The sequence below is a fragment of the Molossus molossus genome, unplaced genomic scaffold, assembly GCF_014108415.1.
Source record: "Molossus molossus isolate mMolMol1 unplaced genomic scaffold, mMolMol1.p scaffold_m16_p_4, whole genome shotgun sequence".
In the NCBI taxonomy this organism is placed as follows: Eukaryota; Metazoa; Chordata; class Mammalia; order Chiroptera; family Molossidae; genus Molossus; species Molossus molossus.
The window spans coordinates 2,778,995-2,804,989 of record NW_023425377.1 but is presented as its reverse complement, the minus strand read 5'-3'; the positions used below and the strand labels follow the sequence as shown (position 1 = coordinate 2,804,989).

At 54.5% G+C, this 25,995-nt stretch overlaps 1 protein-coding gene across 1 annotated transcript in view; it reads left to right on the top strand.

Annotated features, from left to right (window-relative positions):
- The first annotated feature begins 240 nt into the window (after positions 1-240).
- Positions 241-25,995, top strand: part of TNRC18 (trinucleotide repeat containing 18) — a 78,573-nt gene continuing 52,818 nt past the window's right edge. The window contains exons 1-3 of the mRNA XM_036281875.1: positions 241-532; positions 23,561-23,716; positions 25,750-25,875. Coding sequence (XP_036137768.1) covers positions 346-532; positions 23,561-23,716; positions 25,750-25,875 — 469 coding nt within the window. The 5' untranslated portion in view covers positions 241-345. The remainder of the gene's footprint in view (positions 533-23,560; positions 23,717-25,749; positions 25,876-25,995) is intronic.

Below are 25,995 nucleotides of genomic sequence, written 5' to 3'. Positions count from 1 at the left end.
GGCAAAACGACTTTCTGAAACTTGTTTTTGTTTTTTCCTTCCCCATTTTTCTTTTCTCCCTTCTGTTCCTTCCGCGGCCCGTCTCCTCTCCCCGCAAAGACGCCGAGTGCGCCTCCTCGCGCAGCTCCGCCTGGCCTCCGGGAGGGGCTCTACCGCCGGCCCCTTGTGCGCCCGGGGCCGCGGGCCCGCCGCCGAGCGCAAGCCCCGCTGGCCGCCGCCGCCATGCACACCGCGGAGCCCCCGCCGCCGGAGGACTCTGGGACTACGCGGAGGCCGAACTTTTAGGTCCCACTGAGCGAGGCCCGCGGGCCGGGTGGGGGGCTGGCTGCGGCACTCCCGCGGAGGATGGATGGCCGAGACTTCGGGCCCCCGCGGTCCGTGCACGGCCCCCCGCCGCCGCTGCTGTCCGGCCTGGCGATGGACAGCCACCGCGTGGGCGCGGCCACCGCAGGACGCCTGCCCGCCTCGGGCTTGCCGGGCCCGCTGCCGCCCGGGAAGTACATGGCCGGCCTCAACCTCCACCCTCACCCGGGTAAGTGCTCTGCGCTGTGCTCGTCCCAGCTTGCGCCCCGGGATCCTGGGGAGGGAGGCCCGGGATACAGTATTTGTTCTGTTCTCCATCGTTCGTGACGGGGGTGCGGTGCCTCCCCCTGCCGCGGCGGGTCCATGTGGGTGCGGGCATTCTCAGTTTCCGAGGCGGGGAGACCCTGGGATCCGGGCAGAGGCCAGTCCCGAGGCGCCGGAGGCGGAGAGGGGTGCGCGGCTCTGCTGCCGCCTCCGGCGCGCAGGGTTCTCCCTAGGCGCACCCCTCTGCCGAAAATGGAGCCACCAGGGACGACTCGAATCCCTGCGGCTGAGGCTGGGCTGAAGTTTTCAAAATCTGGGCGAAAAAAGAGCAAACCAGCCCACACCCTTTGAGACATCGGTTCCCGGAGCTTGAATCTATTTCTTGGCAAACGCCCTAGCCGGCGCCCGTGGCCCCCGGGATCCGTTCCTAGCACCTCCACTCGCACGGTGCGGGGTCTCCAGCTAGCCCTGAGCGCCTGGGGGTGCGGGGAGGACGGAGACCCCAGCCTGGGACTTTGGCCTCCGGCGGGTGGGCGGCGGCCCTAGGGAGACCCCTCGTCCTCCAAAAGGAGCACAGCAGTTTCAGGACCCACACACCCTGGTAGGAGAGCAGCGACCCCGGCCCCGGGGACCCCTTGTACTCCGGCGGGAAGGCGCGAGCGCGGCGGGAACACGAACTGGGCCGCCGCCACCTAGGAGCTGGGGGAAGAAAGCAGTGCGGGAGCGGACCGGGCCGGGCTCGAGAGGCGGAGGGAAAGTCTTGAGCCTGACGTTTCACTGCGGGAAGAGGTGGCCGAGAAGACCCGGCGGCCTTCGCCATTTCCCGAGAGGGGCCGCCCAGGCTCATGGGCACGGCGCCGGGGACAGAGAAGGTTGCCCAGCGGGCCGCGGCCGCTGCAGGCGCGCGCGGAGGGAAGGAAGTCGCGGGGCCTCCAGACCTGCCACTGGCCTCGGCGTGAGACCGGGTCCCGCCTCCCGGGCTGCCTTTGGCCTCTGTGCCGGGCGTCCCTTGGGCTTCGACTTTGGGAAAATCCACCTTTCCCACTCCAGAGTGTCGTCTAGGGGGTTGTGATTTCTCGAGGAGCCTCTGATGCTTCCCTCGGCCTTTGGGGTGTTGGAGGGGACGCATCTGGCCGCTGGGCCGCCTTGGCCCTGCCCCACTGACCCTGCCCGCCCTGCCGTGCTCACGGTTTTCGCCTATCTCTTCGGTTTTTCTCCCGGAACTTTTCAGGAACCGGAGTCCCGGGACTCGGCGGGACAAAGGGCCTTTGTGAGGCGCCGGGCGGGGGAGGGGCGGCGCGGGGGCCGGGAGCGCCCAGATCCCCGCCGGCCAGGGCTCGAGGACCGGGTCGCAGACTCGGGGTGCTAGTGTCCCCCGAGAGTTGGGGGCTGCATTCCGCCCCTAGGGGCCGCGAGGAGGGCGAGGGAAGGGCCCGGAGACCTTAGAGAAAGGATTGGGGCGGCCCTGGGGTACAAAGGGCCGGTCGGGCCGTCCTCTTTTGTGCCCCTTCAGAGCCCGCGGTGATTTCGGTGTGCGTGTTTTTAGGGCTCATTAGGCCTCCCAGTCCAGCCCGGGGTGGTAGCAGGGGGTCCGCGGGACTCTGGGTCTCTCTGGCTGGCAGGGCCTCCGCTTCCTTTCGGGGAGTCAGGGGGAGAGGGCGCTGCGGGCTCCCCGTCTCAGACCTGGCTGGGGGGGCAGAGGCCAGGCGCTCGCCTCGGAAGCAGTGAAGAAGCCACTCTTGGGGCGAATGCCCGCTGAACCGCAGCAGGGAGCCCGCCCAACGCCCATTAGGTAGATGGGGAGGTCGAGGCGGGCGAGGGGAAGGGACTTGAGGCGAGGCAGGCAGGATGAGGAAGTCCAGCGGGACGTGGCCGCAGAAGCCTGCCCCCGCGCCTCCCGCGTTAGGATCGGCCGTACTTCTGCGTGCTCTGCGGCTGAGGTCATGGAGGAAATAGCAGGCGGGCTCGGGAAACACTGCCAGGGCCCCAGGCCACCCCCAGGCCGTACTCACCTAGGAGGAAAGGGTAGCGGGCTGGCGCAGGCCCTTGCTGACCAGACCTTGAATGGCCTCACTGAGACCTCGGACCCCAAGCCAAAGCCCAGATCAGAGCCCTGTGCTAATCCCATTACCCAGGAGGAGGGGAGCTGCTCCCTAGTCACTGCTTGGGTGGGGCTGGATTAGGAATTCCTCAACCCAGCTCCCTTCCCCCTCTTTTTATGGGGTGCAGGTGCTAAATTTTCTCTTTCAACGCCCTGGCCTTCTTGGCTGTCATCTCCTTAGCTCTGGCCAGAGTTATCAGCCCCATCTTTGTTTATTTTTGTACTGGGAAGCCCGAGAGGCTGAGCCATTTGCCCTGGGTCACACAGCTAGGGAGTGAGAAGCCATCCCTGTTACCTCTGGACTCCAGCTGGGTGGGGTCCTGGTTGATCCATGGAGCCTACTAGGCAAGGGAGCTGCCCTGGGAGCCAGTGCTCACAACCTGAGGCAGTGACCCTGGCTGCCAGGATGCTGGCACCCCATCCAGGTAGGTACTGACGAGCGTTGCTGTGCCCGAGGCGGCTGCCCTTCTCCAGCATGGGTCTAGACCAGGGAATTTAGCTCTTTCCTCTGCAGAATAGGAAGTGAAATAGAGAATAAATGGGGCTTGGGATAAAAGGTGGTGATTACCTTTCCCATAATTTTGAATATTGATATATGTGTGAGCCCTGAATGTTCACAGCCCTCAGGGAAATGAATGAGCAAGTGACCATCGCCTGGTAGGCTTGACTCTGTTCTTGGGTTAGGAGGCTGGGACTCAGTCCTGCTTAGTTGCAATTAAAGAGCTATTAGCAGAATTTTGTACTTGGATGTTGATTCTCCCTGCCCCCACACCCTGGGCCGGGCCCCTGGAGGGTATGTGAATGGGGGTGGGAACCAGGGATGGGAGGCCTTGCACTTTGGACTGGGCCCTGGTCAGCAGGGGCTGCAGCCTGCTTCAGGGTCCATCAGCTCTATCTTGGAATTCAGCCCTGCAGCCTACTGGGATGGATTTTAAAAGGTTAATCAGTGTGGGTTGGCTAGGGGAGTGATGTGATCCCAAAGATAAGGGAGATTTGCTGGGTGCTTCCTCCTCTGGCCTGGGGGAGGTTCTGGAATCTGTTAGAGCCTCTCTGAGCCTCCCGGTTCTTTAGCACTTTCTCTCCTGGCTTGTTCCTTTACTCTGCAAATGATTTCCAAGTGCCTCCTGTGTGCCAGGCACTGCTCTGGCCCTGGGAATCCAGCAGTGACCAGACAGACAGACAGACAGACAGACATCTTTGCCTCCACTGGAGCTCAGGTCCCTAGTGTGGGGCCAGGCAGTAAACACAAACCAGGGAAGGAAATAATTTTAAACAGAGATACAGGCTGCGAAGGACAGAGAATACTGAGGGTCTGTTTTGGCGGGAGTAGTGAGGGGCTGTGAGCTTGATAATTGCTGGGGGGGGGGGGGGCTGGGATGGGGAAGGTGGGAGGAGGGTGGGACCTCTAATGAGGTCTTGGAATTCAAGCTGTGAGGCCTGAGAAGGCAGTGGAGGGTTTTAAATGGAGGGAGTGACTCAAATTGAGGGACATTTTACAGAACTGGGCTGGACTCTTAAAAAATGTCAGTGCAGGCAAGACAAAGGAAGGCCAAGAACTATTCCTGATTACAAGAGACTAAAAAAATGTGACAGCAAAAGGCAACGTATGGCCCTCGATTAGATCTTGGGTCAGGGAAAAAATTGCTCTAAAGGATATCATTGGGGTAATTGACGAAATTGGAATATGGACTGTAGATTAGCTGATAGGATCAAATCAATATTATGTTTTGTGAAGTTGATAACTGTACTGTGGTTATGTAAGAGAATGTCCTTGCTCTTAGGGAGTAAGAACACTTAGGGAGTAAGAACTCTGTTGGGGACAGAGAGAAACACAGTAGCTATACTTTATGTGTTCTATGGGAGACAATGAAACATCGGATTGAATCACACACAGGGTAAGATGGCGGTTCAGTTGCCAGACCTGGGGAAGGTCATCTGGAAGTTCATTGTACTATTTCAAACTTTTCTCTGAGTTTGAAATGATTTCACAATCAGCATTTAACAAAATGAGTGTGGATTGCTGGCTAGGGATGTCTGGTAGATGGGGAGAGAAGCAGGTGATCAGTCAGTGGCCAGGTGGCTTTAAGGAGATGGTATCACCAGGGGAGGGAGGCTGCAGGTGGCCAGGGTTTGGTGCTTTGTGGGGGCTGGGGTGCTTAGAGATGTGGAGGGGCAGAGAAGGGGGACAACACCTGGATTTTTGGAAAGTGCAACTTGTGGAGCAATGGGGAGGACTAGATGTGGGGAGGAGGACAGGGATTGGGTGTTCTTGATTTGGATGTGGCTGGCTTGGGATGCTCTTGGCTTCTGGCATGGACCTGCCAGCTGTCTGATCTGATTTAACGCCCAGCTGGTCACGTGCGGTCCTGTCTTCCTCCTGGACCCCAGCCCCATCACTGTGACACTCTGTCCTTTACTTCCCAGTCCAACTTCTGAGAGCCCAGGGGGAGCTATTGTCAGGTCAGGTCTTGGGGCTCCCCAGGGGCTGCTGGGAGTCCTGGCCAGCGGTCAGTCTTGACCCACAGGGCTAGGGTCCTTAGCATACCAGCTATCCATAGAGGCCTGGCCTCTGACTTTGGAGGGAGTCAAAGCCACGAGGTAGGAACCAGCGAAGCTCCTTGCCACCTTTGCCGGCCACGACTACACCCACTGCCCGCACGGGCTATTCCTGCAGGAGTTCCCGAAAGCCGGGCCCTCAGCCCGCAACAGGAAACCCGCCTCGCACAATACGCACCCTGCCGGTTGTGCAGAGTCTGGGCTTCTGGGAGTCGGCGGAGGTTCCCGTCCTGCAGTCTCCAGATACATCAGTCCAGACACTTCAGTCGAGGCAGGGTGGCCTGCAGGCTGAGGTCAGCATGCTGGCTCCTCCACTTACTGGCTGTGCGATGATTCTCTAAGCTTCGATTTCCTCGTCTATAAAATGGGTCCATGAGTGGTGACTGAATTCATTGGATTGTTGTGAAGTTTAAAAGAGCAAGTGCAGCCCTGGCCTGTTTGGCTCAGTGGTCAGAGCATCAGCCTGAGGACCCATGAGTCACGGGTTCAATTCCGGCCAAGGGCATGAACCTGGGTTGCAGTTCATCCCAGCCCTGGTCGGGTTGTGCGGGAGGCAACCAGTCAATGTGTCTGACTCACATCGATGTTCTCTCTGCCTTTCCCTCCCTCCCACTCTGTCTGAAAATAAATAGAAAAATATTCTCAGGTGAGGATGCAAAAAATAAAAGAGCAAGTGCGGCCCTGGCCTGTTTGGCTCAGTGGTTAGAACGTCGGCCTGTGGATCAAAGAGTCCCAGGTTCATTCTGGCCAAGGGCACATGCTTCGGTTGCAGTTCGTCCCCAGCCGGGTTGGAGTGGTGCGGGAGGAAGCCAATCGATGTGTCTCTCTTACATTGAGGCTTCTCTCTCTCCTTGTCTCTCTCTCCCTCCCACTCTATCTGAAGATAAATGGGAAAAAACAAATATCCTCAGGTGAGGATTAAAAAAGTAAAAGAGCAAGTGCAGGTGCCTAGCACAGTTACAACCCTCTGCAGGAGTGATGGCAAAAGTGGTTGCTGTCATTATAATGATCATTAACTCCTGACTCATGGGTGCCTCGCTTTCGTCCAGATCTGGCTCAGGGCCTCTAGAATTGGATGGTCCACGGGCCCCTTAGACTCCAGGGTCCCAACCTCAATTTGTCATTTTTATTCTATTTTCCTCCTTTTTATGGCATAGCAGCTATACTGTAAAGTGCTTCAATCTTTAGTGTTTGGTTCACTGAATTTTTACAAAAAGAACCCACCCGTGTAACCACCAGCCAGCTCAGGATGAGGACATTTCCAGCATCCAGAGGGCTTCCCAACACTCTCTCCTCGTCACTGTCCCCCCCCCCCCCCATCATCTTCCTTCTGTTACCTCAGGTAGCTTTGCCTGTTTGTGAGCTTCCTGTGAGTGGAACCCTACCGCACGCCCCTTTATTCCTGCCGCTTTCACTCAGCGTAATGTTCGTGAGACTCATCCATATAGTGGCGCGTGGCAGGTCTCGTTGCTGTTGGTGTTCGACCTCATGAGTACAGCACAGTTTGTCCACCCTGCTGTGGGCGGACAGTTAGGTTGTTTCCAGTGTTTGCTATGAAAAGCACTGTGAACATGGCCTTTGGGTGCACACATGTCTGCATTTCCCTGGATAGATGTCTAGTACCCGAGAGCGGACTTGCTCGCTCACAGATTTGTGTCATGAGTCTGCCAGTGGTGCACCTTGTGCGTGCCTCCCGCAGGGTTCCAGTGGCCCTGGTCTTCATCCACACGCGATAGTGTCAATTTCTTTTTTCATCCTCACCCGAGGACATTTTCCCATTTTTTATTCAGATAGAGCGGGAAGAAGAGAGAGGAAGAGAGAGAAACATCGATGTGAAAGGGACACATCGAGTGGCCGCCACCCACATGACCCAACTAGGGCCGGGGACAAACGGCAGCCAAGGTACATGCCCTTAGCGGGAACCGAACCCGGGTCTCTCTGGACCGCAGGCCGACGCTCTAACCGCTGAGCCAAACTGGCCAGGGCTAGTGTCAATTTCTTTAACTTCTGTTCGCTCTGGCGCATTTGTAGCAGTGTCTATTGTGTGTGCATTTTTAAACGTTTCTCCTCATTTACATCTTGAAGCTTTGTTGAGAAGTACTTTGCATACCACAACATCCACCCACTGAAAGAGCACAGTTCTGCTTTTGGCTGAATGTAAACTTTAGAAGAAAAATCATACATGGGTTAAAAAGTCAGGTAGCATTAGAAGGGTTCTAAAGAAAATCAGCAATTCCCTGCCTCATGTCTCCCATTCCTGACTCCCATTTAAGAAAAAATTATTACCGCCCTGGCTGGTTTGGCTCAGCGGTTGGAGAGCGTTGGCCTGTGGACCAGAGAGTACCGGGTTCGGTTCCCACTAGGGGCACACCAGAAAAAAAAAAAAAAATTATTACTGATTTTCGAGAGAGAGGAAGGGAGAGGGAGAGAAACATGGAGGCAGAGCCCAGATCTGGGATCTACAACCTGGGTATGTTCCCTGACCAGGTTGGGAATCAGACTGGTGATTGTTTGGTGCACATGAGGATGCTCTAACCATCTGAACCACATCGGCCAGGGCTGATTCCCACTTACAAAATACTCTTTCGGCTTTTGATCCATATTTCTAAGGAATAACCTGTTTCTGCTGCTAGTTTTGTGGTTTTTGAGATTTTCTGTTGACTTTTATGGAAGGTGAGAATTTTGCATGGACTGAGTCTGAATCATGACTCTCCCATTCATTAGTGGGAGACTGAGGGCAAGTTTCTTTACCTCTTGTACCTTGGTTTTCTCATCTGTAAAATGGGCATAATAATAGTACCTATTTCATGAGATTGTTGGGAGGATTAAATATTTATACATGTAAAGCATTTAGAATAGTACCAAATATAATAAGCACTTAGTAAATATTTATTACTGTTCACCTCTCCCCGTGTTTACTTCCCCTGTCCTCCAAATACATGTGAAATACAGTTTAAACTGGTTTTATTTTTATGGCTTTAACTTCGTGAATATTGTCTACATTTGAGCTGAGCAGTATAATAAAATTTATTTTATTTCCTGCAGTTATTTTTTATTTTTATTTTATTTTTTTAATCCTCACCCGAGGACATTTTTTTTCCATTTTTTGTTCGATAGAGTGGGAGGGAGAGAGAGGAAGAGAGAGAGAGAGAAACATCGACGTGAAGGGACACATCGAGTGGCTGCCACCCACACAACCCCAACCAGGGCCGGGGACAAACTGCAACCGAGGTACATGCCCTTAGCGGGAACCGAACCCGGATCTCTCTGGACTGCAGGCTGACGCTCTAACCGCTGAGCCAAACTGGCCAGGGCTCCTGCAGTTATTAATTGCCCCTCTTATTTATTTATTTATTTATTTATTTATTTATTTATTTATTTGCTGGTGTTTCTTAGAATCCCTCTATTCTAGTCTCTTGGTACACTTTTCATTTGGTCAAATCTATTGAATGAGCTGCCTCTCTCTTTTCTTGGAAATTTATTTCCTGGAATTTTTCATCTTCCTGCTCTTGTCTGGTTTGCCTGGTATTTGGGTCTGTGGTAGAGCCATCATCCTTCAAACTCCCTTTGCCTCTCTGTTGCGATCTCCTGTTTCCCGATTCCCAGGCCTTTTTTTCCCCCCTGCTTTACTTTTTTGTTTTGGTGGAGCACATCCTGCAGTAGCTTTCTATGAAAGAGTATATAACAGGCAAAACCTTTCAAGGTCTACTTCGTATACCTGAAATGCCTTTATTCTATTGTCACACTTGACTGGCATTTAGGAAATAATTTTGCCTCCGTGTTTTGAAAGAATTGTAACCTCACCTTCTAAATTCTGGTGTAACTTTTTTTTTTTTAATCCTCACCCTAGGACAATTTTTCATTTATCCTCAGATAGAGTAGGAGGGAGGGGGAGAGAGGGAGAGAGAGAGAAACAGCGATGTGAGAGAGAGACACTGACTGGCTGCCTCCTTCACGACCCTGACCAGGGCCGGGGAGGAACCACAACTGAGGTGCGTGCCCTTGACCGGAATTGAACCTGCACCTCATTGGTCTGTGGGCCAGCGCTCCAACCGCTGAGCCAAATTGGCCAGGGCAATTTCAGTGTAATTTTTGAGATGTGTTGATGCCATTTTGGTCCTTGATCTTCGTATGTGAACTTTTTTTAACCTTTTCCAAATGCTTAAAATCTTTTGGAACCACGTATGCGGGCTCTGAAATTCATATCCAGATATACAAATATATGAATAGCTGTGTGGCCTTGGACATGTTACCTAACCTTCTGTGCTTCCGTTTTTTCTTGTAAAGTGAATAATAATAAGCCTTACCTTTTATGGTTTGTGTGAGGACTAAATGAGTTTATGTACATAAACGCCTAGAACATTGCTTGGTGAAAAGTAAGCCTCGTCGATGTTATTACTGTTCTTTTATCACTGGCATTACGAAATTTCATGTTGACGTGGCGCTCTCTGGGTCCTTTTGTATTTTCTGTGTGGCTGCTGCTTCGGCCAAATCAATCTGGAAATAAAACCTTCAGTCTGAAATGTTTTTGAATCACTATTAATTTAATGAGTATTTTATAATTTCCTTCCCAGCATTTTTGCTGTTCTCTCTAGTACTATTAGATGTTGGCTCTCCTGAACTGATCATCAGCTTTTCTTATTTTCACCTCTTTTTGCTCTTTTCTGCTTTCTAGGAGATGTTCTCAACTGTGTTTTCTTCTAAGTCTTCAGGTTAATTTTTAGTTAGGTGTCATATTTGTAATTTCTAGGAGCCGTTTTTTATAGTCTGGATGCTTTTTTTTCTTTTTCAGTAGCATCCTGTTCTTGTTTCACAGATGCATTCTTTTTTTATTTTTTAATTGATTTTAGAGAGACAGAAAGTGAGAGGGAGAGAGAAACATCGATGAGCGAGAACATCGATTGGCCGCCTCCTGCACGCCCCCAACTGGGGATCGGGCCCACAGCCTGGGCATGTGCCCTGACCGGGAATTGAACCGGCAGCCTCTTGGTGCATGGGTTGACACTCAACCACTGAGACACACTGGCTGGACCACAGATGCATTCTTTCTCATCACTTGGAGGTTTGAGGATATTTTCCCACTGATTTTTAGACAGAGTGGGGGAGGGAGGGAGAGAGAGAGAGAGAAACATCCATGTGAGAGAGACACACCAATTGGTTGCTTCCTGAGCGACCCCAACCAGCAGCCATGCCCCTGACAGAAATCGAACCCGAGACTTTGGTTCTCAGGCTCACGCTCTAACAGCTGAGCCAAACAGGCCAGGGCCACTTGGGGGATATTAATTGCATTTTTCTCTTGGAGTTTTTTTCTCTCGTGCATTGTTTCTCTTTCTCTGGATCTTCCCCCCCCTTTGTCTTTCATGCCGGAGACTCGGAGGGTGTTTGGAGATTTCTGTGCTGCCTCTGCACATTTCACAAAGGCCAGTCAAGCCGACAGGACCCAGATCCAGGGGCGGGACGTATTGGCTACGTGTAACCCCTGAATGTGTCGGCAGGTCTTTCCTTTCTGACTTTGTGTCCTGAGCACTTTCAACCTGGTTGCTGCTCTTCTGAGAGCTGAGTGAAAAGATAAAGATGTGCACTTAGATCCCATGTTCTGTTGGTCCCACCCCAGCCCTAAGAATCCTTCCCAAGACCCTCAGCGGGTTCATTGAGTCAACTGTTTTCCTAACAAGGCGTGTGAGGGGCTCTCCATTCGTCTTCTGCTTGCTCTGTGCCCTGGCCTTAAGCAGTCAGGGGTCTCGGGATTGCTTGTTTGCTGATGATCCCCCTCCAAGCTTAGGGTTCAGTGTCCCTACTCCCCACCCTGCCCAGTTACGCACCTCTTGTTACTCCACTGTCCCCGCCTCTTAAATGTGGAGTTGTCTCCTTTTCCGTTTCTCTCTCATTCTGTTTTCTCTTCCTTTTACACCCTTTCACTGTCATTTTTGTAAGGTTCTGGCGTTTGGGAAAGGATCTGTCCTGATAGATAGAGCCCTGAGCCACCTCTTCTGGGTCAGCCCCTCTCCTCCCCACCGGCTGTGTTTCTGTCTTCCCCGCGCAGAGGCCTCGGGGCTTTGCAGGGAGCAGAAGTTCCTAGAAGGCCTGCCCTCCATCACAACCTTTTCCTTTAGGCCCAGATCTCCGTTAGGGGAAGGAGAATCTGAGGGGAAATCCTCTGTAATTGCTTTAGAATCAGACGTCTGGAGCCCTGGAGGGAGGCTGGGCGGATGCATTTACATTTCTCTGGGGGGGGGGTGCTCAAGGCCTTGACCTACCTGGGCAGCCTTGGGGTTCCCTTTATTTAGATTTGAGCACCCACTTTGTGGGCTGGACATCTGGGTGGGGCAAGGCAAGGTCCCATCCCACAACCAGCCCAAATTCCAGCACGGGGAGGGGCTAGAGTTAAACCCAGATTGCTCTTCCCCAGCTGGCTGCGGCTGCCGCTTGCGACCTCTGGTGGGGAGGAGCTGGGGGCTGTAGGATGCTAAAAGATGCCTGCTGGGATCTGACCCCCTTGGGGTGGGGGTCAGGGCGGGCTCCCAGCTGGAGGGGACAGCACTGGCTGAGTGAGGGAGCTGGAGGGACAAAGCCCTGCAGCTGGGGCCAGCCCCCAGACCTGGCTAGACCCCTCCCCTCCTGACGGTGGGGCCTGGCGGGGTGATCTGGCCTGGTGGCCCCGAGGCTCCTGGGCATCTGCTTGGTTTAGAGGAACCTCTGCACTTCTAGCCACTCAGGCACCTCTGCTGTATCGATGGGAGCGTGGGGAGGGTGGCAGCAGCCGCAGGTCCTTGGCCAGGCCACAGCACCAAGATTGTGCAGGGTAAGTCCCCAGGGCGCCCCCACCCACGGCCCCAGCTGTACTTTCCTCCCGGAGAAGGGATTGCCACAGTGTGGCCCCAGTCTTCGCTCGCTTGCGGCCTTCATTTCACTTTAGAGGGAAGGAGGGCACAGAAAGGTTGTGTTATTTTCCCAAGGTCACACAGTGGGGAAGTGAAGGATCTAGGAGCATGGCCTGAAAAAAAGCCAGGGGCCAGGGAGAGGTGGGGTATTGAAAGGAGTTGTTTTTTCTCTTTTCTTTTTCCTCTCTCGGCATTTATTTACTAGTTTGGTTTTTGCAAATTTTGTCAATGTGAGACTTCCATGAAAATTACCATAAATGCAACGCATACTGTGCTTGCCTTTAGATCACCCTCCCCCACCATCGATATCTCTTTTTATTTTTATTTTTTTTCCTTTTTATTTATTTATTATTTATTTTGGTGGTATGTGCCCCTAGCGGGAACCGAACCTAGGACTCTCTGGTCCACAGGCCGACGCTCAACCGCTGAGCCAAACTGGTCAGGGCCATCGATCTCTTTTTAAAGAATATTAAAAAAATTTTTTTATTGCCCTGGCCAGTTTGGCTCAGCGGTTAGAGCGTCGGCCTGCGGTCCGGAGAGACCCGGGTTCGGTTCCCGCTAAGGGCACGTACTTCGGTTGCAGTTTGTCCCTGGCTCTGGTTGGTCGTGCAGGTGGCAGCCACTCGATGTGTCCCTTCACGTCGATGTTTCTCACTCTCTCTCCCTCCCACTCTATCTGTACAAAAAATGGAAAAATGTCCTCGGGTGAGGATAAAAAAAAAAAAATTTATTGATTTTTATTTTTATTAAAAATTTTTTTTATTGATTTTTAGAGAGAGAGGAAAGGAGAGGGAGAGATAGAAACATTGATGAGAGAGAATATCGACTGGCCACCTCCTGCACGCCCCCCCAAGGGGGATCGGGCCCACAACCTGGGCATGTGCCCTGACTGGGAATCAAACCCGTGACCTCTTGGTGCACAGGTCAACGCTCAACCACTGAGCCACACTGGCCCTGGGAAAAGGATATTTTTTATTGGGGTTTAAGATATACAGAGAAATGAGCACAGATTGTATATGTACAGTTCAGTTATTTTTTTCACAAACTGAACCCACCAGTGTAACCATCAGTCAGGTTTAAAAAGAATCCTAGACGCCCCGTTCTTCACTTCGCCCTCCCTGCGCACCGGGGCCCCTGTCCCCACCTGTGTGTGCAGTCACACTGGTGGGTGCACGCAGTGTGTTCTTTTGTGAGGTCCTGAGGTTGATCGTGATGTGTTCTGTGTGTTGGAATTCTCCGCGCTAAAGGTGTTCCATTGCAGGATCATGTCCCAGTTTGTTTACCCAGCTGCTGATGGACATTTGGGTGGTTTTCCCATGTTGGCCATTGTCGGTGGGAAGCTCTGGCAGTCGGGCTTGCACACACCTGTGAGGGCGAGGCTGGGTCTGAAGGGCGGCAGGCTCTGCAAAACTTTGAGAGTAGCTGTGCCAACTCACGCTCCCTCTGGCTGTGTCTTAATATGGTCCTTTCCTTTGTGAGATTTTAACCCTTCTGGTGTATGTGTAGTAGTGTTTTTTTTTATTTTAATTTCTTTTTCTTTATTTATTTTTAGGGAGAGGAAGGGAGAGGGAGAGAGAGATAGAAACATCGATTGGCTGCCTCCTGCACGCCCCCAACTGGGGATCGGGCCCACAACCTGGGCATGTGCCCTGACCGGGTGTCGAACCGGCAGCCTCCTGGTGCAGGGTCCACGCTCAACCACTTAGCCACACCGGCCGGGCGGATGTGTAGTAGTTTTAATTTATATTTCCTTCATTGTTTAGGAGGCTGAGTACCTTGTCATGGGTTTACTAGCCTTTTTTTTTTTCATCCTCACCTGAGGACATTTTTCCATTTTTTACTCAGAGCGGGAAGGAGAGAGAGGAAGAGAGAGAAACATCAATGTGAAAGGGACACATCGAGTGGCCGCCACCCACACGACCCAACCAGGGCCGGGGACAAACTGCAGCCAAGGTACGTGCCCTTAGCGGGAACCGAACCCGGGTCTCTGTGGACCGCAGGCTGACGCTCTAACCGCTGAGCCAAACCGGCCAGGGCGCCTTTTTTTTTTTTTAATTCCTCACCCGAGGATACTTTTCTATTTATCATCAGAGAGTGGGAGGGAAGGAGAGAGAGAGAGAGACAGAGAGAAACATCCATGCGATAGATTCATATCGACTTGTTGCCTCCTGCACAACCCCAACCAGGGCCGAAGACGAATTGCAACCAAGGTACATGCCTCTGACCAGAATCGAACCTGAGACTCATTGGTCTGTGTGCCGACGCCCTAACCGCTGAGCCAAACCGGCCAGGGCCCATTGGGCATTTTTATTTGTGACCCTCTCGTCAAGTCTTTTTGCCATTTTTACTTTGAGTGACCTTTCTCTTTTCTTTTTTTGAGTGGTCTGTCTTTTTCTCATTGCCTTGAAGGAATTCTTTATTCTGAATACAAGCTGCACAGGGGACATCCTGGTGACGTTCTACACGGGTCTTTCTCCAGGTGGTGGGTCACCTGTTCTTTCTCCTAATGGTGGTGCATGACGAATAGAAGTCCATTTCAGCAGGAATCCAGTATGTCGGTCTGATCTTCCTGGTTGGTGCTACTTGGGTGGTCTTTCAGAGACCTTTGCCTGCCTGCCCTCAGGTGTTTCCCAGTGTTCCTTGCAGGAGATTTCTCCTGTTGCCTTTCACGCGTAGGTCTGCAGTCCACCTGCAGCTGACTTGTGTGTGTGGTGTGCAGGGGGTGGTCAAGTCATGGCTTTTCCCATAAGGAGATCCAAGCTGGCCAGTAGCATCGATTATAGAACCGCCCTTTCTGCACCTTGTGCCCCTGCGGGCCTGTTTCTGGAGGTCGGCCCCTAGTCTGTTCGTTGCTGTGCCCTTGCCCCGTGGCTTTACTGTAGGTGCACCCATTGTGGTCTTTGAGAGCGTAAGTCCTCACACCCTGTTCTTCATCTTCAAGGCTGCCTTAGCTGTTCTTGATCCTTTGCTTCTCCCTAACTTCTTTTTTAACTGGTAAAATACATGTAACATGAAGTTGACTGTTTTTTTTTTTTTTATCCTCACCCGAGGACATTTTTTCCATTTTTTGTTCAGATAGAGTGTGAGGGAGAGAGAGAGAGAGAGAGAAACATCGACGTGAAAGGGACACATCGAGTGGTTGCCACCCGCACGACCCAACCAGGGCTGGGGACAAACTGCAACCGAGGTACGTGCCCTTAGCGGGAACCGAACCCGGGTCTCTCAGGACCGTAGGCCGACGCTCTAACCACTGAGCCAAACCGGGCTGGGCTGAAGTTGACTATTTTAACCAGTTTTAGGTGCACAGTTCAGTGGCATTTATTTGGTACACTCGCACTTTGTGTAGTCACCACCGCCATCCATCCTCACGGTTCCCTTGTCCCACCTCGAAACCCTGTCCCCATGAAACAACAACTCCCCCTCCACATCCCCTAGCCCCTGGCCTCCCCACTTCCACTTTCTGTCTCCAAGAACTTGACTCCTCTAGGTCCTCATATAAGAGGAATCTCACAGTGCCTGTCCCTCTGGGGTTTGATTGGTATCGCATTGAGTCTGTGGATGACTTTGTCCTGACCATCCTTGTAAGTCATCTTTGCCCACAGGTCTGGTGACTTCCCCCCCAAGGTGGGTCTGTGCCTTCCTGGGCCTTGATAAGCTCTGCTCTTTTGTTTTCCAAAAAGCTGGGGTGGGTTGGCTCTGCCCTCACCCTCCCTGCCTCCCACCCGCCCTTCCACAACCAAACGGAACACTGATTTGATGGCTGAAAATGACATCATCCGTTTTGAGAGTTCCTTGTAACACTAACAGCAGTTAACTTTTTACTGAATTCAGCTATTTACCATAGTTCTTTTTTTGTTTGTAACCTTTTTTGTGTTTGTAACATGTCGTGGTTGGGAGTTGGACCGAATGATAAAATTCCTCGTAGGACAAGAGCTTTAACCCATTCTCTGGCTCAGCTAGTACAGAAATCTCCAAATGGAACTGGATCATCAGGAGTCTCAAGGTCATTTCATCCAGAGGGTCCTCTGGCTGTTTTCAGCTGCTGTCATAGAAACGCCCAAGTCACGTGCTCTGGGCTGGAGTGAGCTCTTTTCCGAGTGATAGCCCTGATTTGATCTTGCTGATCAGATGCTCTGATAGATATCTTAGCAGATGTTCTTCCTGGCTTGTGAGGCCCGAATGTTTTTAAAGAGAAAGGGGGAATATATGTGTTCTGTGTTTGGTGGCGGGGGGTGGTCTTTGGGAGTGAAAATATGAAAATAGGGTCTAGTGTCTGCGTTGGCGTGGCTGAGTGAAAAAGTGTAGATTTTGGAATCAGCCTCAGTTTTCTTATCTGTAAAAGGGACAAGAATATACCCTCCCAGAGTTGGGGTGGGGGGATAGTGAAGCAAAAGCTTTGAAGCCTTTTTATTTATTTATTAAATAATTTTTTCTTTATTGATTTTAGAGAGAGAAGAAGGGAGAGGGAGAGAAAGATAGAAACATTGATGAAAGAGAACATTGATTGGCTCCCTCCTGCACGGCCCCCACTGGGGATGGGGCCACAACCTGGGCATGTGCCCTGACTGGGAGTGGAACCGGCGACCTCCTGAAGCATGGGTCGACGCTCAACCACTGAGCCACACCAGCCGAATTTGAAGCCTTTAAAAAATAATAATAATAGCCCTGGCCGGTTTGGCTCAGCGGTTGGAGCATCGGCCTGGGGTACAGAGAGACCCGGGTTCGGTTCCCGCTGGTACCTCGGTTGCAGTTTGTCCCCGGCCCTGGTTGGTCGTGCCGGTGGCAGCCACTCGATGTGTCCCTTCACATCGATGTTTCTCTCTCTCTCCCTCCCGCTCTATCTGAACAAAAAATGGAAAAATGTCCTCAGGTGAGGATAAAAAAAAAAAATAATAATAATAATAAATTTAAATTTACAGTTGACATACATACAATATTATATTACTTTCAGGTGTACAACAGTGACTGGACGTTTATGCAATAAATCTAATACCTATCTGACACCGTACATAGTTATTACAATATTATTGACTGTAATTCCTGTGGAACCCTTGAAGCCTTTAGGGAGCCCCATGCTGGCTGGCAGGTAGGGCCCCCTTCCTCCTTCCTCAGCTCAGCTGGTCCTGACCTTGCCCATCCCCCATCATAAGTATTAACTGAGCACCTACTGTGTGCATTGTATGGGGCACCGAGGATGGAGGAAACCCATAGTGTGACGCAGATGTTTGCAAACTGGGGCCAAAGCTGACCCGCCTCCCATTTTTGTAAATAAAGTTTTATTGGAACACAGCCCAGTCATTGAAGCATTGTCTGTGGCTGCTTTCTCTGCAGCAGGTGGAACAGGCCTGCAAGGCCTCAAGTATTTATTACCTGGCCCTTTCAAGGCAAAGCTTGCCGACTCCTGTTCCAGTGGGTGGAGAGGGACAATAAACACGGAAATACAATGAAGAAGGAACTAGTGTGTATGTGGTGTGATGGACAGTGATAAGCACTGTGGAGAAAACAATCCTCCCGGGAGGGGGGAGGGGTGGGTGGCTAGGGAAGGCGCCTTCATCCAGGGTCACCTGCCTGAGATGTTTGCACGTCGTGTGCCCGAGGAATGGAGTCCAGGCTGTTCCGTATTCCAGCCGGGAGAGCGTCCTCAGCCCTTGCCCATTTACCAGACCTTGGCACCCACCCGTAATCTCGTGAGTTCCCCGCTGTCGGCCAGGATGTTAGGTGCCCACTTTTTAGTCAGCTCCAGAAAGGTCCCCAGCTACTTCATTCACTGGCTGGCGAGGTGGCCTCGTCATCACCTTCTGTGGGGACCTGTCAGCAGATAGTACAGGGCACGCCCGGATGGCTCTCATTCCCCAACCCCTAAGGGCATGCAGGGGCCCTGCTTAAGTGTTGAGGGAGGAGAGGAAGGAAGGAGGGAGGGAGGAAGGAGGGAGGGAGGAGGGAGGGAGGGAGGGAGGAGGGAGGGAGGGAGGAGGGAGGGAGGGAGGGAGGGAGGAACAAACCAACCAACAAACCGAGGAGTCTTGTTTGGATTTGAGTTCTACCTTCTGGTGACCTTGGCCAGCCTCTGAGTCTGCAGACCCCTCCTGTGTTCTGGGTGTTGGTGGAGGGGGTGGCAATGTCTGAGACAGGCTGCCCCACATCTCCAAACTCAGGGTTCCTTCTGGCTTCCCAAGGAGCTTGCCCATGGCCGTTGGCATGTGGTGTGTGTGGGGGGGGTGTTGGTGGGGCCGAGGCCTGCTAGCTCAGTGCAGAGGGAGTGGGGTATTTATGCCCAGCTCCCTGCTGCTAATGCTCCCAGAGGGACCCTGGACCCCTCTTCTGGGCAGTGGCAGGTGGGGGCACGCTGCTCCCACAGCCAGCCTTGGTGTCCCCTTTCTTGCCCCTCTCCCTGGACACCTAGGATTGGAGAAAGAAGACCATTCTCCAAGCACCTCCGAGGGCCAGGACCTTGCTGGGGTGGGGGGTGGCTTCCCTTGATCTGGGTCTGAGGGACCAAGCCTGATGGAGCGAAGGGACTGATGGTGGGGTTCCCAGGCCCGGTGTGGCCGATTCCTTGTAGCGCTGGCGGAGCCACTTGGTCACCCAGGCTCAGTAACCTGGGCATCCTCTCAGCCTCAGATTTTCACCCTGTAAAATGGGGAAACCAGCCGTGGCCGGTTTTGCTCAGTGGTTAGAGCGTTGGCCTGTGGACGAATGAGTCTCGGGTTCGATTCCAGTCAAAGGCATGTACCTCGGTTGCGGTTAGTCCCCAGCTCCGGTCCAGGGTTGTGCAGGAGGCAACCAGTTGATGTGTCTCTCTCACATCGATGTTTCGCCCCCCTCTCCCTCCCACTCTATCTGAAGATAAATAGAAAAATATCCTCGGGTGAGGATTAAAAAAAAGAGGGGGTAACCAGACTCCCTCATTCCCAGGACTGTGGGGGGGCGAGCCGGGAGGGGAAGGTGCCGGCCTGAGACCCACTGTGCCCCTGGGACCCGCTCTGCTCTGGGCCCCGGGCGGTGCAGCTGCACCTGGAGGCAGAGAGCAGATCGTACCTGTTGCTCTTGTGCGGAATCGAGGTGAGATTCCGTAGTGCGCAATGAAGCGTTTGGAGGTGCGTTGCAGAGGGATTTAGTGCATTCGCAATGGGTCACCAGCAGCTCTCCCTAGTTTCAGAGCTAACGTTGTATTTTAAGATAGGGATTTGGGTAGAGGAAGTGGTCCTGCTCGGACCCTGACTTTGAGCAGTGGCTCAAACCTCAGGTTTTGTAACTGTAGGTAATGAGAGGAACAGTAATAACGACAGCCGACCTTGCATGGCACTTCGTGAAAGCATTTAAAATTTTTTCTTTTTCATCCTCACCCGAGGACATTTTTTGCATTTATCTTCAGAAGGAGCAGGAGGGAGAGACAGGGAAAGAGAGAGAGAAACATCAATGTGAGAGAAACACATGGACTGGCTGCCACCCGCACGACCAACCGGGGCCGGGGACAAACTGCAACCGAGGGACGTGCCCTTAGCGGGAACTGAACCCGGGTCTCTCCGGTCCGCGATCTGACGCCCTAACTGCTGAGCCACACCGGCCAGGGCATGAAAGCATTTTAAAACTATGAACACTGCTCTGGCCGGTGTGGCTCAGCGGTTAGAGCAGCAGCCCTTGGACTGAAGGGTCCCGGGTTCAGTTCCGGTCAAGGGCACGTACCTGGGTTGCAGGTGCGATCCCTGGCCCTGGTCTGGGTCGTACGGGAGGTTATTTGATGGGTCTGTCACATTGATGTTTCTCTCTCTCTCTCCTCCCCCTCCCTTCCTTCCACTCTGTCTAAAAAAATTCAATGGAAAAATATCCATGAGTGAGGATGAAAAAATACAAAAGTGTGGACACCCACTCCTGGAGGCAGAGGTCCCTGTGCCGTACATCTCCCACAGCCTGTGGAAATCAAGTCACAGAGCCAGTGGGCACCGGAGGCAGGGTTCGTTTCTCTGTCCTCCCCTAGGGACCCTTCTGTCGAATCCCTCCCTCTGGTGGCAGACTGGCCTGCCCCAGGCCCGGTCCCTGGTCCCACGCCAGTTTCCGACCGTGAGGGGCCTCCAGCCTAGACTGTGGCTAAATTAAGTCTAAATCCATTAAAATTTAATAAAATTTGAGATGTGGTTCCTCAGCCTCCCCAGCCACATTCTAAATCACCACGAGTGGCCAGTGGCTATTGTAGTGTCCAGGGCAGGTCTAGAACGGCGTCGGGCACCGTGGTTACAGGGCAGGCAGGACAGCTGTCCCAGGGTCTCCTGGCGGCCGAGTGTGACTGCCCTCAGGAGGGGTGTAGGGCTAGCTTGCTGGGCGCTGGGGCCTGCCTCAGCCCTGTCCCTGTGCCATGTGAATCGTGGTTGTCTGTGGTCCTCGGTGCCCCACGAAGGGCTGAGTGACTTCTGTGAAGGTGAAGCACACGGCGTCGGTGCCTCTGGGGGCTGGGTCGGCGCTGGCCATCGTCACCATGAAGGATGATAACTGGTCATGGTGACCCGCACGTGTTCTAGGTTTCCACTCACTGGTCTTTGCTCCCGAGGCGTCGAGTGAGATGCTCATGTGGATGAGCAGGTGGCCCAGAGGCTGTGGTCACCAAGGGGTGGCCTGGGACCCAGGGTGGGGGCCAGGCCTTCAGCTCAGCAAGTGGTGGGAGGAAGAAAGACCCCTGCCACCTCAGGCCGTGCTGGAGGATTTGACTGTCACTGTCCTTTGAGCCCGGAGGTCCATGCCCTTCTTGGTGAACTCAGGTGGTCACTGCTGGGCCCTGGGGGTGGGGGTGAGGGTGGGGCCCAGAAAGCAGTCTGGAGATGCTGGTGACATGGAGTAGGGTCAGCTGCCAGTGCCCGAGACAACCAGCCAGGAGGGCCTGGGGTGGCACGTGGCGTCTTTGGGGGTCAGGAGCTGGGTTTACCTTCCATCCTGATGCTGTCCATCTGCTCCTGTCGTGTGAAGTTGACAGCAGTGTTCAGGTGCTCAGCTGTGTGCCAGGATGTGGCCGGAGTGAGGCCCCCATCCCCACCCGAGGGGAGGGCTCCAGCCGCCCGGGACAAGGTCTGTGCTTCCAGGTTGTCCGAGGTGGGGACAGTGATTGGGGCTGGGATGTCTTGGCCGGAGGACGCACGGAAGAGGCCTCGGGGTGGAATGAGCGAGGAGGGGTCTAGAAGGAGGCCTGGGGGCTGGCACCTGAGGACCAGGTGGAAAGGGAGGCAGGCACCCGGGCTTCCAACAATCCCAAATTTATCTTTTAAAAAAAAAATGTTTTTTCTTTATTGATTTTAGAGAGAGAGAGAGAAACATCAAAGAGACAGAACACTGACTGGCTGCCTCCTGCAGGCCCTCCACTGGGGATTGAGCTACAGTCTGGGCATGTGCCCTGACCAGTTATCAAACCAGCGACCCTTGGTGCGTGGGTGGACGCCAGACCACTGAGCCACGCCAGCCGGGCCCAGATTTATCTTAACTTGTGTCTGAGAGCCGTCACTTGGCCGCTTGGGGAGGATAATTTGGGGAGGGGCGGGGGCAGTGAATTTGTGCAAATAGATGCTTGTCATGCTTGCTGTCCCGGGGGAGGGAGTCTGGGCACCGTTGAGCCCCAAACTGCGGCGGGCTCCGCAGGCTCCAGCCGTTGGCAACATCTGGGCCTGGGGTGCTGCTGGGCGGGTTTCACAAGCATGGGCATGAGCAGGCCGGGCCGCCAGGCTTCCGCGCGGCCTGAGGCAGGAAGACCTGGCGGCTGATGTAAGCCCCGGCTGCCGGCTTCCGGGGCATTGTGCCCGCCTGCCTGACAAAGAGGAAGCCTGGGGCTTGGCAGGGCCCAGTGGCCCTGATGCCTGGGTGTGGACCGCATGGGTGGACTGACCGGCCATCATGGCCCTGGGTCCCGAGACCTCGGCGCTGGAGTCCGGTGAGGGGCCGTGCAGGGCTGGGCTGCAGTCTGGGGGCCCGGACGTGGGGTGGTGGTGACAGCGCTGTGTCCTCCCATCATGCAGCCTGTTGCCGACACCACTCTAGGGAACCAGGGTGGAGGCCCTGCCCCTTGCAGCCTCAGTTTGTCTGTGTGCCCCAAAGGGACAGGGTGGTGTTTGGGGATCCTGTGTCCCTGAGAGGTGGTGAATGAGCACCTGTTGTATGCAGGCCCTGCCCTCGGGGCTGCTGGGAACCCACAGGTTGGGTGGAGCTCAGTGAGCCACTGAGGGCCGGGCTGGGGCCTCTGCGGTCACTTCACTCTGGTCCCAAACAGTTCCCGCCTCACAGGCTTGGAGAGTTTACTCCAGGGGCACGTGGGAAGCTCTTAGGTGGGGTGGCCAGAGCTGGCCCCTGCTGGGGGTGACACTGGTGCCCAGCTCCGTGTGCAGGCCTCTGCCCCTCCTGAGGGTATTTAGGGAGGACTGAAGTCACTCAGCTGGTGCTCTCAGGGCATGGGTGCTGCCGCGTTTATGGTTGTTGTTGTTGTTATTGGCAAATGCATGCTTCTTCTTCATTACAAGTCTCAAGGGGCATTATCCCCATTTTGCTGATGAGCAAACTGAGGCCAGGTCAGGGAAGACCCTTGCCCGAGTCTTGTAGACTCCCTCTGGCCTGTGACTGGGAGGCTATCCCGGGTCTTCCCTTGGAGGGTGGGGTGCATGGATCTTGAGGGCCAGCGCCCTGGGTGGGGGGAGTGAGGAGGCCCCTCTTTGAGCCTGGCCAGATGGGGTGAGGCAGCAGTAAGTGTGGTTTCCACCCTGGCCCCAGTAACTGTCCTGCCAAGCAGCAGCCACTGCATCCCCCATTCAAGGGACTCTGGGTGGGGGGCTCTGCTCTTTGAAGGGATGGCCCACTGGCTGGGGGGGCTTCCCGGTACCAACATCAGCTCTCATGCTCACGACTTCATTCATTCACTAAGTTACAGTAGTTCTGGGATCCTCTGTGGGCGTGCACTGAGTCACTGTTCACAGGCTGTGGGGTCAGGCACTTCCCACCTCTGAGCCTCAGCTTGTGTATCCATTAAATGGGTACACGGGGCTGGCTGAGGACTTGGGAGTCTGGGCCTGGCCAGGGCTGCTATGGGTTCCTTGGGGAGGTCATTCTCCGACTCGTGGTTGTCCTTCCTGGTCTAGGAGCCCAGAACAGGAGTAAGGGTTGAGGACGTGAGCCCCCCCCCACTAAGTGGCCTTGGGAGGTCCCTGCTCTCCACTAAGCCTCTGCTTTCATCTGTAGATGGAGGAGCACTGTATCCCCCTCTGGGGCCGAGTGCTGGGGCACTGCCCCTGGGGCGCCGTCCGCTTGATGATTTCCTCTTGGGTCTTCTAGAGTTGACCCAGGCCCATCCTGAGGCCGAAGGGCAGGGGTGGGGCGGCCAGTGTCAGCTCCTCACAGTGGGGAGAGACAGGGAGAGACGGGGATCCTGGGGCTGTGGGCCAGGCAGCGGCGGCCTGGTGGCTGCCTGACAGCCCCCTTCTCTCTGCAGGCGAGGCCTTCTTGGGCAGCTTTGTGGCCAGCGGGATGGGGCCCTCAGCCTCATCCCATGGGAGCCCGGTGCCCCTGCCCTCTGACCTCTCCTTCCGCTCCCCCACCCCCAGCAACCTGCCCATGGTGCAGCTGTGGGCCGCCCATGCCCATGAAGGTAAGGAGTGTGTCAGGCGGGTGGGGTGAGGGCTGCTGGGCTGCTGTCCCCAGCACCTCCCGAGTCTGCCCCTCCACCTCCACAGTCACCTCTCTGGGCTGTGGCAGGCATAACCATGTCACTGGGCACCCCTGCTGTTTTTCAGATGCTCAGTGCTTCCTCTTGTCACTGTCGCAGGGCCTTTGCACGAGCTGTTTCCCTGGCTGCAGCCTCTCACCCCACCCCACTGGCTGTCTCCTGTGCACCCTTCAGGACTCACCACCCCTCCCTCCATCGCCTCTCACTTGTGCTGGCAGATTTGTCTGTGTATTTGTTCGCACATACCCGTTGGCACGGCAGGGCCCAGTTTGTTCTGCTTGCCTATCTCCCTGGCGCAGTCAGCTCATTAATAATTGTGGGAGCAGTGGGGCCAGGGGCCACTGGGCTTTCCTGTTGCAGTTCTGCAGTGATGCCCCTAAATGTGTGTGGGGTCTATGGGTGTGGCTGTCTGCTGGCCCTGAGCAAATCTGGATTCACTGCCTCAGTTTCCCCTCTGTCAGTGGAGGGATGGGTCTGGGGGACTCTGTGTTCCTCCCCCACCTCTGGCTCTGGTGCATTTTGGATGCTGGGTGCTAGCTGGCTCCCTCCGCCTGCCTCCTAGGTGTGCTGTGTGCTCCTGGTGCTGCAAGATTAGGGTTCTGGGAGCACCCACTGAAGGCCAAGTCCACATTCTCCCCATTTCCTCTCTGTGCCAGATTCTCAGCGAGTGCTCCTGCCATCAACCCCCATCGTGCGTGCCCTGCACAGAGGGGTGGTCCTGACTCCAGGCCTGGGATGGTGGGCATCCCTTCTGGGTGGGGTCTCATCTGCCTACTGTAGCTCCCTAGGGGCTGCCTCTGGTCCTGCCTGCCATCAGCCCTCTGCCCTCTCTGGCATTCCCATTTTTACCTCTGCCAACAAGTACCACTGCTGCTACTACTGACAGCAAACATAAGGTGCTCACTGTGTACCAGGCACTGCATACGTGAACTCATTTATCCTCAGAACAAGCCGGGAGGTGAGGACATTTATACCCATTTTACAGACTGGAAAACAAGGAACCCAGTAACTATGTAGGAGCGCTGTTTCAATGACATAACACGAGGGGTCCTGATTATTTAGTGATTACTGTTCATGTCATTATCAGATGGCACTGTGGGAGAACCGTGGTCCCAGTGTGGCCATGGGAAACAGTCCCTCAGGGTTGTCCAGTGGGACTGTGGTCCTGTAGGACCCACAGCCTAGGCAGAGCGTCAGGACCCTCCCTGTGCCCAGTGCCCTCTGAGTCCTGCCAAGCGGCTCTCGAGCCTCCATTCCCTGTGTGTCCCCTGAGGTGTCTTGTTTCTCCCTCTGTGGCTGCTCTTTCCTGTCTTCTCTGTCCTGCAGGCCCTGATTCTGGGCATCACTGGTAGGGCCTGGTGGGGGGCTGGGAGGACCCTTGGCAGGAGGAATTCCTTCCTGGCGGCCAGAGATGTTGGGTGAGCTGAGGTTCAGAGACTAGTGACCTGCTCGAGGTCCCACAGCAGGGAAGGGGCCGATGAACCAGTTAAACCAGGTCTGTGTTGGGTTGAGATTAGGAGTCCTGGTGACTTCAGTTCAAAACCAGGCTCCGCTGCTGTGTGACCTTGGGCAAGTGGTCCCCTCCCAGCCTCAGTGCCCTCATGTATAAAATGAGGGTATTGAGTATCACTGTTCTTTCTGAGGTATAAATGAGAATAACAAAAGCAAAGCAGTTGACAGTGGCCTGGGATGAGACCTGCCGTCCGCATCACCATCCTCCTAGTTGGATGCATCTGATGCTCTTTCTGGTGGATTTCAGAACCCAAGTCCCCAAGGGCTGTGGGGCTGAAGGGAGGGAGGCCTGAGGCCCCTGGGTTGGGAGGGGCAGGCCTCACCCTGGGGAGCTGGTGTTAACCCCCAGGCTCCTTGTCCTGGAGGCCGACCGCGAAGGGAAGGCCGGCCGGAAGGCGAGAGCACCAGGTGGTCCAGCCCGGCTTTTCTTCTTTCTCTTCCAGGCTTCTCCCACCTGCCCAGTGGGCTGTACCCATCCTACCTCCACCTGAACCACCTGGAGCCCCCCAGCAGTGGGAGCCCCCTCCTCAGCCAGCTGGGTCAGCCCAGCATTTTCGATACCCAGAAAGGTCAGGAGGCTGGAGTGGGGAGACGGGGGTTGTGGGGACGGAGGATCAGAAGGGTTTCTCTGGGGCCCCCACCACTGCCCAGTCAGTAATCCAGGCAGCACCCATCCCCCAAGGGCCCCC